This window comes from Gadus morhua, chromosome 16, assembly GCF_902167405.1.
Source record: "Gadus morhua chromosome 16, gadMor3.0, whole genome shotgun sequence".
NCBI classification, from domain to species: Eukaryota; Metazoa; Chordata; class Actinopteri; order Gadiformes; family Gadidae; genus Gadus; species Gadus morhua.
The window spans coordinates 14,455,080-14,472,345 of NC_044063.1; the positions used below are offsets into that span (position 1 = coordinate 14,455,080).

At 40.2% G+C, this 17,266-nt stretch overlaps 2 protein-coding genes and 1 long non-coding RNA gene across 4 annotated transcripts in view; 2 read left to right on the forward strand and 1 right to left on the reverse strand.

Moving 5' to 3' along the window:
• Nucleotides 1–1,279: 1,279 nt before the first annotated feature.
• Nucleotides 1,280–11,540, reverse strand: LOC115561363 (uncharacterized). The gene is made up of 6 exons (XR_003979905.1): nucleotides 11,452–11,540; nucleotides 10,910–10,965; nucleotides 10,537–10,653; nucleotides 7,445–7,530; nucleotides 5,506–6,600; nucleotides 1,280–1,558 (listed from the first exon to the last, which is right to left on the reverse strand). It is a non-coding gene; the product is annotated as an uncharacterized LOC115561363 (long non-coding RNA).
• On the forward strand, nucleotides 3,532–12,563 carry zbtb38 (zinc finger and BTB domain containing 38). 2 transcript variants are annotated; one of them, XM_030381391.1, is made up of 3 exons: nucleotides 5,561–5,634; nucleotides 5,828–5,837; nucleotides 8,188–12,563. In XM_030381391.1, the coding sequence occupies exon 3, from the start codon at nucleotides 8,188–8,190 to the stop codon at nucleotides 11,860–11,862; it is 3,675 nt and encodes a 1,224-aa protein (XP_030237251.1). In that variant the 5' UTR covers nucleotides 5,561–5,634; nucleotides 5,828–5,837; the 3' UTR covers nucleotides 11,863–12,563. The 2 variants fall into 2 exon arrangements, with proteins under 2 accessions (XP_030237252.1, XP_030237251.1); XM_030381392.1 differs by lacking the exons at nucleotides 5,561–5,634; nucleotides 5,828–5,837 and adding an exon at nucleotides 3,532–3,926.
• A 696-nt stretch (nucleotides 12,564–13,259) lies between these two features.
• Nucleotides 13,260–17,266, forward strand: part of rasa2 (RAS p21 protein activator 2) — a 28,535-nt gene continuing 24,528 nt past the window's right edge. The window contains exons 1-2 of the mRNA XM_030381393.1: nucleotides 13,260–13,640; nucleotides 15,969–16,092. Coding sequence (XP_030237253.1) covers nucleotides 13,583–13,640; nucleotides 15,969–16,092 — 182 coding nt within the window. The 5' untranslated portion in view covers nucleotides 13,260–13,582. The remainder of the gene's footprint in view (nucleotides 13,641–15,968; nucleotides 16,093–17,266) is intronic.

The following is a 17,266-nucleotide window of genomic DNA, read 5'->3' on the forward strand; positions in this document are numbered from 1 at the left end:
GATGTAATTTTAGTCTATGCAAAAGCCTTGAGTGAGATTTGTGTTTCATAAATGAGCATCAGACGAAATATAAGGTAACGTCACCGTAACATGAACAGTAACTATTAGTCCGCTGGGTCGCGACCCCTAAACACACACAGTCCCAATGTATCTTATTTTTGGTTGAAAACCCAAATCATTGCAGGGCAGTCACCATTTACAATACATGGAAAACAACATTTACTTCTGTCTTCAATTAATTCGAATCGATTGGTATTTAGGTTTATTCAGTTGCTATGGTTACGGTGTTGGCTCGTTCGCGAACCGGTTCGAATGAACGAGTCTTTAGGACGAACGAATCGATTTCCGGTGAATCGATTCACCGGAAACTCGACTGAACTTGGAGGAGTCGTTCACGAATCGTATGTTCGTTCAGCCTGGTTTCCGGTAGCGGTAAATCGCATCATGGAATGGATCCCATTGCACGGTTCTCAGATGAGGCAGTCAGACTCAGTGGATTTAGTGCTACCGGACTCAACTCGACTGAACGAACGAACGAACGAACGATTCGCGAACGACTCCTCGTGGCGAACTGAATCACGCGAACTGGGTCACGGAAACGAATCATTAAATCCTCCTAGGCGTCTAGGAGGATTCACAAATCTGAAACTATGTTTTACATAATGTATAGCCTCACTGTGATGATGTAGTCAAGATCTGAAGAGTCTAGGTGTAGTGGTTTTCAATCAGGACCCGTTCTAATGCAGTCTGGACCCCTAAAAAGCATTAAAATGAGCCTGTATTGCATTTTCACAAATAGAAAAAAGGTTTGATATAATGTATAGCCTCACTGTGATAATTTAGTCCAGATTTGAAGAGTCTAGGTGTAGTGGTTTTCAATCAGGATCAGTTCTAATGCGGTCTGGACCCCTCAAAAGCATTACAATTTGCCTTTATTGCATTTTCACAAATAGGGTAAAGGTTTCAAAAATCTGAAACTATGTTTTACATAATGTATAGCCTCACTGTGATAATGTAGTTCAGATTTGAAGAGTCTAGGTGTAGTGGTTTTCAATCAGGACCGATTTGAAAATTCTAGGTGGTTTTCAATCACGACCGTTTTAAGGTGAACCAGCAATTGCCGAATTGGATGCTGCGAATCGGATGCCAACTTCAGCGTCGTCACAAACGGCAAATTAACGTTTACTTTCAGAATAACTGAAATAAGAGAAAATTATCAAAGTATCTTTGAGTGAAGGAAAACCAACTCGTAAGTAAACATCCACATTTTGATTTAAAGTTAAATTGATTAATGTCATTATGCATTTATTTAAATCAGTGCATGTTTTATGCATTAATGATATGTGAAATTTCTGAAAATATATCTGTATTGTCCAAATATGGTTTAGGGTCAGGCTATATTTTAGAAGCGATCCACCAGCAAAGATGCAATGAGATATGATCTTCAATACTGTATGTGATTTGGAGAACATTGACGATTTCCAGATGAATTGAACTAAGAGGGGCAGCACCCACTGAGTTGAAGGAACCTCAGGACGATTTTCTCCATGACAGCAAACTGCAGAAAGGCAAGGCAAATTTATTTATATAGTACTTTTCATACACAATGCATACTCAAAGTGCTTCACAAAGCAACATCGTCATACAATAAAATGAAATAATAAAATAAGTTGGATTGAAGTTATAAAATAAAATGGATACATAAAAGAAAATAAAGGCAAAGTTAAAAAATGTATGTGCAATGTATTTAAGAATTAGCAGAAACCTAAAGCAAATAATAGAGTCTTGTCTTAAAAGTTGTCAACATAAGATGTTTTGTATCCTATTTAATGTCACTTTAGAAATATAAGTATTAATTATTTATTGCATTTTCATATTGTTAGTCATGTTATCATGTAGAAAATTTAACTTAGGGTTGCTAAGAAAAGTTGAAGGCTATTTATCCATCTTGCCCCCTTCAGGATTGGTCTGTAAGGTTTTCGGATCGAGGATCCTACAGTGCATTATTGGACTCTATCAAGGGGGCTTTGACTATCTGGAGCACATGCAAGATGACCTCTTGCTAAGCATCATGTCCTACCTACCTATAAAAGATGTTGCACAGCTTGCAAAGACCACATCTCCGGAAGGTGAGGGGCTCTCATATGCATTAAGAAATATTTTTTGATTCCCTAATATTTTATGTTTATGTTGAGGGTTTTAACTCTTATATGAATGCAGAAACATACATACCCAACATTATAAATAAACCTACTGTATTAGATACTATAATACATTATGGTTGATTGGAATGTCTTAGTTTTTTGGGAGCAAACAGTGAGGACTACCTGTGATGGCTTCAGACCTGACATGGTCTGCCTTGTGTCATGGACTGGAGACATTTTTACTCCAACCTTTTCTTAGAAGAAAAGCACTTAACAGGAAAATGAAATGTTTATCCTTACCCTGACCTCATCGCATGAAGTTGGGCTGTATGCTTTGCAGTTAATAAGTAACCCAGCATCTTAATAAAAGTTTCATATTTTAAAGTTCCAAGATAACCTACATGGAGGCTTTATATTATTAGTACAAATGTTGTACAAATATGTAGCTAGATTATCTATTTAGCTATCACCTCCTTTTCATAACCATTGTTATAAAAACCTATGTAATATAGAATTAAATAAACCATTGCAAATTGTATTTATTTAATAAACACAATATTTGTGGGAATATCCCAAGAATATAACTATACATTAGGAACATTTTATATAAATACTATTTATGATGGCAGGGTTAAAGGTTAGATGACACAAAGACTTCCTGTTTTAACATGGTAACGGAAGAACTTGGGGGCCCTCTGCTGTGGGTTTATGGTACTCCATTCAACTGCCTTCAATAACAGATGTGAACTTAGACTGGCTCAGTAGACTGCATTGCACTCACTCTAATACCCAGCAGAGGGAGCAGGGCAGCAGTGAATATCAGTCAGAAGTCAGGAGAGGGTGTCAGCAAACAGGACCTTGGGTGACGTGTGCAAAGTGCAAAGCAAGTGATGTCATTCTCGTCACCATAGACTTTAGGAGCACAACACTCTATATTTCAAACGTGCACCAAAACAGACCATAGGACATGATACAGACCGGTTCCACTGTATCTGAAATAAATGCAAGACGGTTTAGATAAAAGGTATGCACAATTTTCTAGTGGGTTAAAGGCCAAACCTTACATATCAATTAGCAAAGGTACGATTCAAAAACTGAATATAAATCGTATGTTGCTTTGCATTCAGCATATTTAAAATACATTTGTTTGTTGTTTTGAAATGCTTCTAAAACGACATCATGGATGCTTAAACTGTTCAATGTAGAAAACTAGGCATTCTAACATCTGAGGCGCTACCATGACAGCATACAGTCTTGAGCGAGACTAAGGCCTATAATTAGCCTCAGACACTGAACACCAACCTTTTTCAGCTCTGTTGAGTCTGAGAGGAAATATTCATTACATAATGAAATATCTGCCTCACGGACATACTTACTGAATGCAACAGAGTCTAAGCCCTAGACCGGAGCAGAGTTTCTAGCATGTTCGTTTTGAGCAAATCCTGCTCTTTTCTGCTTATCCTGCTTGCTTTTCAACATTTCAACCCTCCTCCCCACCTTAGCCTCATCCACCCTCCTCTTTGTGGGTCAGTGACGCAGCAAGTGTGACGCAGCAGTGTCAGTGACCTCCAGAAGGCAGTAGAACAACAGGAAGAAGACAGAGAAGTCCCAGACCACGGACTGCTACCGGATCACAGCAAAAAGGCAGGTGGGGAAGAGCTCCCAAACAAGGCCAACGGAACTAAGGACTATATTTGGTAGTTGTTCTCAACTCTCTCCAAAGCACCAGGGCGCTCATTCTCAGCGACAGGGCCAGCAAGAGGATCTGTGAGCAGGATTTTGGTAGGCTACCAAGTGCATGAGTGCTCTCTGTAACTCAAGTGCTATGAGGTTGGACAGCTTAATGTAATATTGGTTTGCTCATGTCGTGAAAATTAGGATGAGACCTGCTCAGGCTTGTTTTGTGGACCTTCATTCTATGAGGATCAGATCTGCTTGTGTCAAGACAATATTATATAGATTATGTTTTGTGGGTTCTGTGTCTGCCCTGTAACAAACATCCTAATAAGGGATCCCAACTAATTACATATGCACAAAAAAAAGAAAACAGCCAGCTCAATATGCCACACGATGAGGATAACCCTAATTCGTTCCTAATAGACAGGAATACATTCAGCACAGTCATGGGATACACAGCGGTCTGGACCAGGCTTTGTTAATAAAAAACCTGAGGGACTAGCCTATTACCATATGATCAGTAGGCTAAAGGGTTGGGAGCTTTACTGTGTTGCTGCCTTTGGTATGTCTTTGTTGGTCGATACACTAGCCGGAAAGCAGCTACCAAGGAAAGTGCACCGGCTGGTACCCGTGCACACCCTTGAGATACTCAGGTGACCAGGACGAAATAGGGCTAACGGACACAAACATAAAAATCCACTCAAGCGGCTTCTGTGATATGTACTCTAATCACAAACCTATTGCTAATAATGGAAATACACATTATCAAAGGGACCCGGCTGGTAAGTTGGACACATTTCATGGCCAAAAAGAAGAGGACATAGATTGTTGTAGATTGTACAAGCAACAACTTTTTGTTGTGTATCCTTCCAAGTACATCCATGGATGTAAAATAGCTGCTGCACTATGGGTATTGTAGTTGGGGGGGGGCTTGCAGTGCCATGTCTGGTTCAGCCTTATTCCCCTCCCCCTCGTCTGCAGTGTGACGCATCTACTGCTTTTGCATCAATCAGCCTCCTCACCGTTGGTTAAAGCTACAGCTTCTGCTGGTAATGGCACAACGCATTTCATTTCCCCACACACTCAGCTAAACCGGCAACCGGTCTAGAGATTTCTGCAATCCTGAATCCATCAAAGATATTTAATGCAGCATGATCTTTACCTCATGTGCATGCGTGTGCTGTGCATAAATATGTAAGCATCGCGGCAATGGTTCGACTGTGAGATGCAGCCGCACAGACAAAGAGACTCTGCCCTTTGTGCATAGGCAGGAAACAGATGGTGTGGCGTAATGCAGCCTATGCACAGGTTGTTTATCTGTGATCTGGGATAATGCTATCCACATCACGGCGCTATCGCCCTTGGATCAGCACAGAGAGACGTCTGTGCCGAGATGCGTCCGAGCGGAGAACGTGTGAGCTTTGTAGGAACGACTCAGCAGAGGAGTCCTTGGCGAATATCGCTGCCAGCCTTGCAGCACACCCCTCTTTATACCTCTTGCAGCGCTGGTGTGTTTTGTAGCACCCACAGCTCCCCGCAATCGCACTACAGCCTACCTCTACCATCCCTAATAAAAGTTGCGGTTTAAGATGACGTGGTTTTGTTGCAGAAGGCTTCCATTGCCCAGATAACACGCATGCGGCGCCCTGGTTGTCTTTGCAGCTGTGCAGCTGTATGATCACACCTTGACTGAGAAGTAGGCAGCGGGTGCTCGGAAGTGGACAGTTGCAGAACTAGCCCAGGACCCAGGGTGCATAGGGTTTGAGGCGAAGGACTCATTCGTGCCGGAGTCATCTGCACAGAGAGAGGGAGGGTGAGGAAGAAGGACGTCAAATAGCTCATCTTTGACAGCACCACTTTTCAGCGACCATCATAGAAAGAAATAACTTATTATGCCTTGATACGGGAAACGGGTTGCAATGTAGCGTAGAGTGCATGTAAAGCTGTGAAAAAGGGATATTGTTTGATGTTTTCTTTCTCCTGTGTTTCCTGCATCGTATTCTCAGATTTAAAAAGGTATGTTTTGCATGTTTTCCCTTTATGTATATACTGTTTTGTGTGGCAATAAGCGTTGTCGTTTTATTTAAAGCTCTTCTGCGTCATATCTTTCTCTTATTCTGACCAAATATTTTTAAATATATTATACCCAAATATATCTTTAAGAAAAAGTATATGCTTGGGTGTGGCAAAACATGTCCGCTCATGACAAATTTCAAATTTTCCGCTTAGTGGTTGGTAGCAAGTAACCAGATGATTGGGGACAAATTTTATTTCCGGAAATGTGTCTCATAAAAAGAGCTACGCAAAGGACACATCAAGGTGAAAATGCTAAAATTAAACCAGGGAATTCAGCAGAAAGGACTAAAGCATAATGCGAGTTGATAACGGAAATACTAAGTCCACAGGGTTGCAGTCGGACAGCATGCAAACAAAGGAACAGATATAAATATTTTCAATAACCATCTAAACAGGAACCAGAAACAAACTACTGTTATGATGCAGGTCAGGTTGACTATGGTCAAAAAAATAAAAAAGCAAAACGTGAGAGAGAGACGGAGGCAGAACGGGAGAGGGAGGGAGAGAGAGAGAGGGGATGAAACAGGAGGATAGCTAATGCATTCACTTTCCGTCTGGGTTAAATCCGAATAAGTGCTGCGCCATAGCATGTTGCTATGACAACGGAGGCCTGTGTGAGGGGGAGGTAGGAGGCTGGTCGTGGTTTTAGTCATTGGAGGCTGTAAATAGTGACGCCATGTTGTTCTCGTGGTACCTGCACAAACTAATAATATACAAAATAACAATTATTTTAGAAACAAATATGTTAAAAATGTACATTGGATGGCATTTAATATATATCTATTTTTTTGATATTGAGGTATCCATCTATCAGAACAATCTTTAGAAATGTTTTGGGACTTTTTTGCCAGAACCAAATTTATGCTGTCAGATTAATTACTTATATCTGGTACTCTATTTATCAAGCGGACTAACAAAAGCATAGTAATTGTTTTTATTTTATTTGATCAATCAATATAACCAAGGTGTCTCCCTATAAAAGGCTATTCCATCAAGCTGAGCATCTTACTAACTCTGAAAACATTGTGAAATCCAAAATGAAATGAGTGATCCTGTGGATCAATATATTACACAATGGGTGATCTTATTCATCAAGATTGTGAAATCAAATGCAGGGAGTCTATTTTAACTTCATTACTTCACCACAAAAAATAACTATTGTTTTAATGAAACAGTTTATCTTATTTGAGGCACGATGATTCACTCAAGAACTGACTCACTGCCCACCGTAATCAGACATGAATCAATTTTAACCTGCTGAAACACCCTTGTCAAACTACAGGCAAGTTGGCTTAGAATTTACCATCAACCATCCTGTGAGGTAAAGGTCGGTAGACTTCAAGGCCCAAACTATTAATCTATGGCTTTTAAATTCATTGTTATTACAATGTTAATCACTAACAACAACTTTTGTATGTTATTAAGTTCATTGCTGTATCTGTTTGATCTGATACAGATATGTGGGTGGGAGAATCAATGTGTCTCTTTTGCTGTGTACCAGTAATGATTGAAAGAAAGGGCTATTAAAACGGAAACGGATGACTCACCAACTGCTGTCTCTATAAAATTGGCTGCATGCAGTTGGCTGCCTGTTGTTTTCTGTGATGTATTCAATTGGAAATCATGAAGCAACCTAAAGAAACAAGAAAAGTGGTGATGAAATCACTACTTCATCACAAAGATGAAGATGTTTCAGCATGTTTTAGCTCCCACGCAGACCAGGTGCAGGTCATTCGTCAAGGATAGTTCATCATCAGTGTTTCAAATGTTTTTCTTTTTTGCCTTTTAGTAACTGTTAAGACACATCTTTAAGGCATATCTTGTTACAAGATGGACTATGGATTGATTATGTGCCAAAACAACCAATTATACCAACAAAAAATATCGTATTATTACCACAAGAAAGGCTGACTTTAAGACTACAACAAAAGGGCATAACTTATCCACGTTCACCAAGTATGGCAGACATTTTCTCGGCATTAAGGACACTACTGACATCTAGTGTACAAAAACTGGAGTAGCTTAAAAGCCTTCCATTGTAAACAACCCATTCACTTCAATTGAAAGATTCTGCAGCGAAAAATACATCGCATTCAACTTTGGTGATACAGAACATTTCAACCTAAAAACAACACAATAAAGGGCATGATACTATATCAGCTTAAATTTAACTTTGAATATGTATAATAGTAAATAACAAAATACAATTAGATTAAAAAAAAACATGTGATCATTCATTTTGATGGTTTCCGTTGGATTTCTTTGAACACTACTTTTGCTCTCTTCACAGATGACTGTAGTGTCACCCTACACTCAAGACCTGATGGACTGCACTCACTCCCATGCTGTGCTGAGCAAACTCAATGACCTGCGCTCTGAAGGCCTCTTCTGCGACGTGACCATCGTTGTGGAGGATGTAAAGTTCAGAGCCCACAGGAACATTCTAGCGGCCTGCAGTGGCTACTTCAGGAACGCCTTGATTGCCTCCCAAAGCTGGAGCTCCAGCCAGGTGCTGGAGTTAGTGGACCTGAAGTCTGAAGTGTTTGCCAGTATCCTCAACTTCATCTACTCGTCTAAAGTGGCGTCGGCTGGTGCGGACGAAACAAGGGGCCTAGTGGCAGCTGGGAAAAGACTAGGAATTCCTTTCTTAGAGAAACTCTCAGAACCGGATAGACAAAGCTCTACCGTTTCCAAGATCATGCGGGTCAGAGGTGTTATGAATATAGATCCCAGCCAGGGCCCAGAGCCAAAGAACACCAAGAAGGAGCCGTCCAGGCCTTTGGATATAAACGCAACCACAGGGCCACGGATCACCAATGCTTTCTCTATCACTGAAGTAGGACCCGGAAACAACCCCTTCACCCCACTGGTTCCAACTGATGGGGAGAGGAAGTCACCAGATGTGGGGCAAGTCCTAGCTAGTTGCCCCATCATCTCTTGTCTCACTGCAACAAATGAGCTACCACATGCCCTGTCTGAACACTCCTATGCAGTGATCCAGACTGAGGAGCAAAAAGACAGAAACCCCAAAGACTGTAAAATGGGACCAAAGCCTTCACAGCTACAGACAAAGCAGCTTGCCATCCAGAATATAGGCCCACTGAAAAAACGTCATCGGTTGAGAGGCACATTAGAGAGAAATACGACCTCTACCAAAGATTCACAACAATCCACAGACATTCCAGATGCTAATTGGCCAGTAGCAGACAGTTCTCCTACAGGAGTCATCTCCTACATGACAGCTGTAGTCATTGCCCCACCACCACTCAACGCAGAACCGGAACCAGAGAAGAACACAGATGATGCAGTAACCACAGATAATTTTCAGATGGAGTTTGAGCCACCCACTCTCTCCCCTCATGTAGAAGACAGCATATCAATCTACGGATGTGAATACTGTCCAGAGATATTCACCAATAACGCTCTTCTCACCCTCCATATGGAAGTGCACAAAAGACGTTTTGTCAGTCATCTGTTTTGCAAATTCTGCGACAGGAAGTTTATGCACCTCAAGCGGTTACGCAACCACGAGCATGGCTGTCTTAAGGCCATACAAGACCCTCCTGAGACAGATCCTGTTGAAACCTTAATAATGGACATCCATTCAGACAATGTAGCAACCATGGATAAGCAAGCAGAAGAGGTACCTCCTGATGACCCACACAGCCCTTGTATTCCAGAACCAGATCAAAACAACCCATCAGAAGCCCGGCAGGGCATGCCGAGGGTAGAAAAGACAGGTGGCAGTCAGAGGGTTTACAATTGCAGTGTGTGTAAACGGGTTTATATCACCTTGTCCAGTCTGAAACGGCATGAGAATGTACATTCTTGGCAGAGGGCCTACCCTTGTCATTACTGTAATAAAGTTTTTGCCCTGGCAGAGTACCGTACCAAGCATGAAATCTGGCATACAGGTGAACGTCGATACCAGTGCATCTTCTGCTTAGAAACGTTCATGACTTACTATATTCTAAAAAACCATCAAAAGGCATTTCATGGCATTGACCCGAGACTAGCGGTGAAGAAGAAATCAGCCAAAGGCGGATTCAAAGCTAGTGTTTATCCTATCAAACTGTACAGGCTTCTTCCAATGAAGTTTCGAAAAAAGCGATACAAGACGTACAGTGAGACCTATGGAGACAGTGTTGAGAGCACCATGGGGGAGAACAACTCTCTCATCACTCCAAGTGAGGAAAACAGCAACCCTGAGCCTGGTTCCTTCAATATACCAATGACATTCATGGCAACAACAAAGACGGTGGCCCCTGTGACGCCTCACATCAACTTTAAACAGCCGTTAGAGCCAGATATTGATAGTGATACAACATGTCGAAAAAGAGACTATAGCAAAGATGTTGAACACAGGAGTTCACATCCCCTCCATCACAACCATCCAAAAAATGTGCAGACAGAAACCATTGCAGCGAGCTGTGACGAGAACACAGTAACGATAATGAACATGGACCACTTCAGTCGTAATATACCATTCTTGACCAAAACATTGAAAACGGTTAACAAGCTCGGTGAACTATCAGCCGCAGCAAAAAGAGTGGAAGCCATGACCAAGGAGATACTTCTCTCAGGAACAGACAGTTTGAAGCAGGGTAAGGCAGTATGTAGCAGAAAAACAGAAACATACCTCGCTAAGCCTGTTTGTCCAGGTCCATCTGTGGATGGGGATGCTCTGCCACTCTGTCAGATCACAGTCAAAATAGGGAACGAGGCCATTATCAGGCGTCAAATCAAGGGTTCAAATCTGTTCCCCAGGAAGAGGAAGAAAAGCAGACAAAGGGAGACCCCAGGTGAGTGGTTTTCAACTGAGGATAGCTCTGGTAGTGCCAGGCTTCAAACTCAAATGGAAATCTCAGCTGTAAAAGAGGCCGAGACATACGAAGATCCCAATGACCACGAAGCCGCTGACAAATCCTGGCGTCCCTACTATTCATATAAAGCAAAAAAAAAAAAGAAGAAGATGAGATTCAAACACAGAAAAGATCAACAATATTTTTTACCTCCAACTTCAGTAGCCAGAGCTCCAGCCAAAGAGGGATACCCAGAGAGGAGAAGCCTGGCAACAGACAATAGTACCTCAGCCAACAGCACGGACACACAATGCAACATCAGGAACCGTTCGCCAAGAGCCTCCTACAAATGTGACATCTGCGACAGCTCCTTCATCACAGAGTCCGGCTTGAGGGCCCATGTCATTGGTTCCCATCCGTGTTTCTGTCGGACGTGTGGAGAACAGGGTCCACCCGGGGAGGTGCCTGCCGGTGGAGATTATGTCTGCAACAACTGCATGGAAAGCGGCTCCTGCTTCGATAACACACCGCAGAGATGCAGCACTGAGAAGAAGTACCACTGCTCATTTTGTCCCCAGCGCTTTCTATACCTTGCCACAAAGAGAAGCCATGAAAGAAAACACCAGGAATTGGGAAACGGGAAAGGGTATAAATATAACAAGTGCCCACCACGTTCTAAACATGCAACTCCACTGGCTGAAGACGGCCAACATACCATTAAATCTGAGGAAGATGACGAAGAGGTAACTCACCTCAGATGTAATGAGGAAGGAACGGGTACTTGTACAGGAAACACTGCACCGAAGATGGAAGGAAAGGCTGGCTTCCCGTCTGTTGCGACAAAATCCTTCCAAGAACCGCATTCCAAAACAAAAGATCTGCTTTCATCTTCAAACAGCGACAGTGTTTTTCCTGAGTTACCCACAAAGGTGAAATATAAAATGTCAAAAAAGAGAATGGATGTACAAGATTCTCTTCATCTCCCTTCCAAAATGCAAGCGCATGAGAGGGACAATAGCAGGGGACTTTTGAAAAGGCCAAAAACGCTTCATGAGAAGCACCCTCATCTGTTGTGGAAACAAGAATCTGTAAAGAAAGGGATTTCTATCTGCAAGACGGAGCAGTGGGTTTGCAAACAGGAGCCTGTTTTTGAGGGCCAGTAGTTATTTGGAGCAAGAGGGAAGTTGACTGTTCAGGAGTACATGTGAAACTACTTCATCTATGATTTGATTGCAACTAGTTTAACTGACATTGTAAGGTTATCCTTCATCCATTATTTCTCTTGATTGAAAATACAAATAAATGCCTCAGTAAAACATTGATTTGAAATGGCCAATGTCAATTGAAATCACAAATAGAAAGGGTGTATCCATTTTAAATACATGTTTTAAGAGATTATTTTGTAGACTTCTGAAATAAACCTTATTTTAGAATTTCCGCATGGAGGAAATCCTGCAAGATTAATGATATAATCGTAAATCTAATCTTGAGAAGTTTTATTTTATGGAGACATTCTCTAGAATGTGGCTGATAAATACAATTATATTGTGATTATTGCCTTGTGTGATTCAGGTCTTATTTAATCGGTTCAGAGGAATTGGAGTATAAAAGCAGATGTAACAGAAATCACTGATGTATTCCTCGTCATTTAACTTTTACGAAAAAATAATTTTTTATTGTTGGTTTATGTCTTTTGATTGCATACTTGCATATTCATCGTTCAGTAAGTTAATATTGATTTAATGTATATTATAGGCAACATTGAAATTAACAATGCGAATTTTGTGTGTTTAATATGTATAAATATGCAAAGGTGTTATAATAAAGAAATAAATTTGCTTATTAATAACACCATGGTAAGATATTGAATGGTCCCTGTTTCTTTCTTGCCTGAAAACACCCACAAACAAACATTAAGGGAACAGTTTACAAAATACTTTTTTGGATCATAATTGACCTGTTGATTGCAACGTTCACCATCTAAGGAATTTAAAAGAATAAAATCCAAAATAGAAAGCCTTGATGACAAATATCCAAAAGAATGGTAGCTAGCTATGCATAAATTAAATGGACTGTCTAGAGACACACTACTATATATATCAATAAATATATATAGATACATATAGAGAGAAGATAATTGAATTGCCCAACTTATTATGATTATGATATATTGAAGATATTGAACGTTTCCTTATTATTATGTTTTAGATAATTAAGACTATTGGTCAAATGTGTTTTTTCTATTATTTGTCTTTTTAGTTATCCACTGTTCAGCACTTTGGTCAGTTATGCCGTGGGTATAAATGTGCTTTATAAATTAAATGTACTTACTTACTTACTTTATTATTATTATTATCATTATTATTATTATTATGATGATGATGAATTGTGAGTGTTGAAAATTCACATGACTTAACTATCCTGTATTTTCGGATTCGGAAACGTCGGATATTAAATGTCGACGAAAGTCTGTCGCTCCGTACTGGAACGCGCGCCAGTTCCGCCCCTTGCAAAAGACAAGTAGGAAACAAGCGTGTATCTATGATGAATGCCATTCACAAAACAAAAACATACTTGGTCAACTGTAGTGTACGTCCCCTCCCCTGCCGCCAGTTCAATTGCGCTCGTCGCGTTAACACCAAAAACGTCGAATAAATCTTGATATGAAGTCCACGAGGGTTTATAAGAAAAGTTAAATTGAACGCCCAGCGAGAGACATTTTACGGAACCGAAACGTTTTTTTCTCAGACCTCGCTGGAAAAGTGTGCATGAGTCCACCTAGTGACGATTTGGTATGGGCTGGCCCTCCTGCTCGCATTCATAAACGGATATGATAAGACATCGTTGAATGTACCGAGGCTACAGCGGCAGTCACATCAGACCATGGCGGAAGAAGACGACGTGAGGATTCGGGTCTTACAGAGCCTGCGGGGGAAGATATGTAAGTTTAAAAACACATTTAATCGATCTGTTGTGTAGAAGAGATGGTAGAATAAACCAAACGAAGAGCAGGGGAAAAGAAGGGGCGCGGTGTTATCAACAGACGACACCGGAGGGGCAGACACTTCATCTGTTTGGTAGGCTAACGTTGGTGTTGAGTTAGCTCCCAAGCTAGCACCAGCTACTAGTAGTTGGTTGTTGTGAATGATTCATTCATTGAATTCTCAACTATTAACACAGCAAGTTTGCTGACTACGAGGGTGGTATTTCTTGGTTGATTTACAAACGTTCAAAAAAACGATTACACCAAGGCTGCTAACCTCACTTGTCCGATAACATAAGATTAGAAATTCGGCTAACATTAAGTCAATGTTACTTGCACTTAATAATGCTATTACTCTTATTTCACGTCAAGTTCGGTTATACGCCTCTTTACCATAACACTGTTTAGTAGCCGAACAAGGCTGGGCGATTGTGTCTCAAAGCAGTAGCATCACAGGTATCAGCACAAAGTTATAGGCATCTATCTATCTCGTTTTCTGCATGTAATCAAAACTAATTCGCGTGTTTTCACGTAAAGACCTAATTTAAATACACAGCATTATTTTGATTCAATAATCTGCACAGAAAATAACGGGCATGTCGATGCATTTCTAAGCATTTTTGTGAATTGGAAGTAGGCGAACTGCTGATTGTGGTGGTCTCCTTTTGCAGTGGAATGTAAGACCATAGGTCCAAAATATTGCTGTCCACTCCGAGACACTGAAAATATATTCTGACAGCAAACTAATTTTGCTGTCTCGGACAGCAGTATGGTTCCAAATGTGTATGTACATCAAACATTGACAATGTGAAGGGCAAAGTTATAAGAACACATTCATCATTGGGTTGTTTTATTATTTGAACGTCTATCCTTGCTCCCCCCAGCTCCCTCCCCCTGCCTAAATTATACATTGTACTATGTGGCAAATATATAGAAATGTGTCCATGTCGTAATAGCAAAATAACCTAAATTACAGCTTTACTACTGTTAATTATCATGGGGACAAAAACCGTAAGCAGAACAATATAGAGGAACTATCATGCTATGTAACTCAGTTTGCTGTCTTACGAAACTTCATTCTTCCCTGTTTAGCATGGAGTAACTGCTATTTTTTTGTTTACGTAGAAAGCCTCCAACAATCCATGCATGTTAATAATGATGTTAAACTTATTGTAAAATGTGTTCAAGTATTTTGTAGGTTCATGAAGTCCAATTGCCCATGTAGCATTTTCAGTGTCACTTTAATGTTCACTTTAATGTGTATTTGTAAATATTTTGAGCAGAATCATAGTTCTTTTTTTATTTAGTCGATTTGGTTTTGGGTCTAGGAACACACTGAGTACTTGGCCATATTTAGAGTCCCCAACAGATCAGCCAGATAGAAGTGAGCTTGGTGACATTTGCCTGGTGTTGTTCGGATCGGCCATTACCAGGATTAGCCATAGGCCATTATTAATAGCCTGTTAAAGAGCTCATCTCTACGCTTTTCCCACTCACTTTCTCTATGTGCTTAGAAGACCTTCTAGAAGCTCTGGCTAAAGTCTGCCCGCTCCATGACCTCGTTCAATGTACACTCAAATATGAAAATTGCACACTGTGATGTCAACATCTGAGTAGCCATAATGAGAATCAGATGTAAATCAGAATTTACAAGTCGAAAACATATCTTTCCGTGATATTTTTTTTCCCCCATGGTTTGTGAATGCACTTTGATATAAACACGGATAACACCCTGTGCCCTAGGCCTTGATCTGTTCGGAGGTATTTTTTCTTCTTAAATCAGCGTTTTAGTGTTGCTATATGTGCAGGAAGTTGAAGTTTTATGTCTCAGACCACATTACCCTCAAAGCTATCTGCGCTTTGCAAACTTCCTGCCAAATGGCTAAACTCTCATTGGCCTTTCGTGTTGTTTAACATATATATGGTATAGGCCCATTAAATCTGAAATACTGCTGTTGGCTTTGTGAAGTAATATAAAAACTGTGGATAATGCATCAATGATTTGTGGTGCATTTTCTTTTTCAAAATAATAGTATAACGCTAGCCATAACCATAGTTTGACAATGTTTATAGTTAATTAAACATTACCAAATGACTATAAAAGAGGTTATGGGATAATAATAAAATAAATAATTTCTATAATACAAAAATGCATATTTGCATATAAATAATAAATATTACAATCATAATATTACAAAATTATTGTATTACCTTTTTTAAAAGGTTATGGTATGTAAAAGTAGCATTATAAATATCAGTCCTAATTACAGTAATTGTCTTTTGTAGGTGAAGCTAAGAACTTGGGACCAGTCTCAGCTCCAAATCGGCAGAGGGATCTTTGTACCTTTTGCACCATCAGCCTGGATCAGGAGGAGGTCTTCCGCACAAAGGTGTTCGACAAAAGCCTCAGGTAAGCAGTAGTATTACGTTGACTCACCATCATTCAAGTGAGGTTAAGTTCACACACCATTTTCCATTTCAGTTCCAGTTTCAGTGGTTGGTTACGGCGGTGTTATATTAAAACGTGGTTGGGTACTGTTCCTACTTTTGTTTTTTGTCAGACTAATATGACGTTATTACATGTGTTGAATTGTTAAAATTGAAATACTGCTTCCTGTTCATTCTAACTTTGGCTCATATCTCAGGATGATGGATATTAAACAGAATGACTGTTAGTTTGTTACCTTGCATGTTAGACACTATCAATATCAAGTCAGTTGCAATTTATTATTTATTTGTTATTACCAATTCTGGTTGGAATGTTCGAAAACTAAACCTGTTGATCGCAGGAAATACCCATGAATCTTTCCAAGACATATTTTTTTCATATTGTCTGCGAAGCACCTGTAAAACCTGCTGTACACACAGACACAGAAACAGAGTTTCTGTGTCTGTGTGGTCTTTACGTGAAATTAGGTCTTTACGTGAAAACACGCGATTTTAGTCTGCATTGTCCATGGAAGGGTTTTGCAGACTTGCACGCTTGCTGAAGTGGAGGTTGATGGGGATATGTAACATCCTGTTCATATTTTCCTAATTTTTCTCATTAATTCTCAGTATTTATGATGCTGGGTCTAACGGGTTCCACTTGGCTATCTGTGAAAGCACAAGATAGATATTCTGCTCCAATTGTCAACAGAATTGAATGAATGCATTTTTGACAGCTTGGTGCGTGTTCCAAAAATGATATGCTAAATATCATTTAAGGAAGAGGTTCGTATGACTTTTAAGGAGTTGAAGGTAAAACTAAGTGTTAACAATGGAAAAAAAGTTTTTTAAACTTTGTGATGCTGAATTAGTCACAACAAACTCCTTAAATCCACTGAGTTGAACTACATTGTGGGGCCGACACTCCTTTAAAACAAGCGATGTTTTTTGATTCCACCGTGTCCGTAAACTACCTAGAGGTAGCCTGGAGCAAGATATCTAGAGGCTACCTTTTCCTCCTACAGTTGATGTGGATAAAAGCTTCTACTTAGTGACTAAATGTAACATGATTCAGACCTGCAAGGTGTGTTGAGTGTCAGAGTTGGGCAACATGGGTCAGATGCGGACTGAAAGCTGTGTGATGACTAGCTGTATGT

Bases quoted from the DNA above. Each gene is read 5' to 3' on its own strand.
- zbtb38 (XM_030381392.1), top strand. From the start codon at position 8,188: ATGACTGTAGTGTCACCCTACACTCAAGACCTGATGGACTGCACTCAC.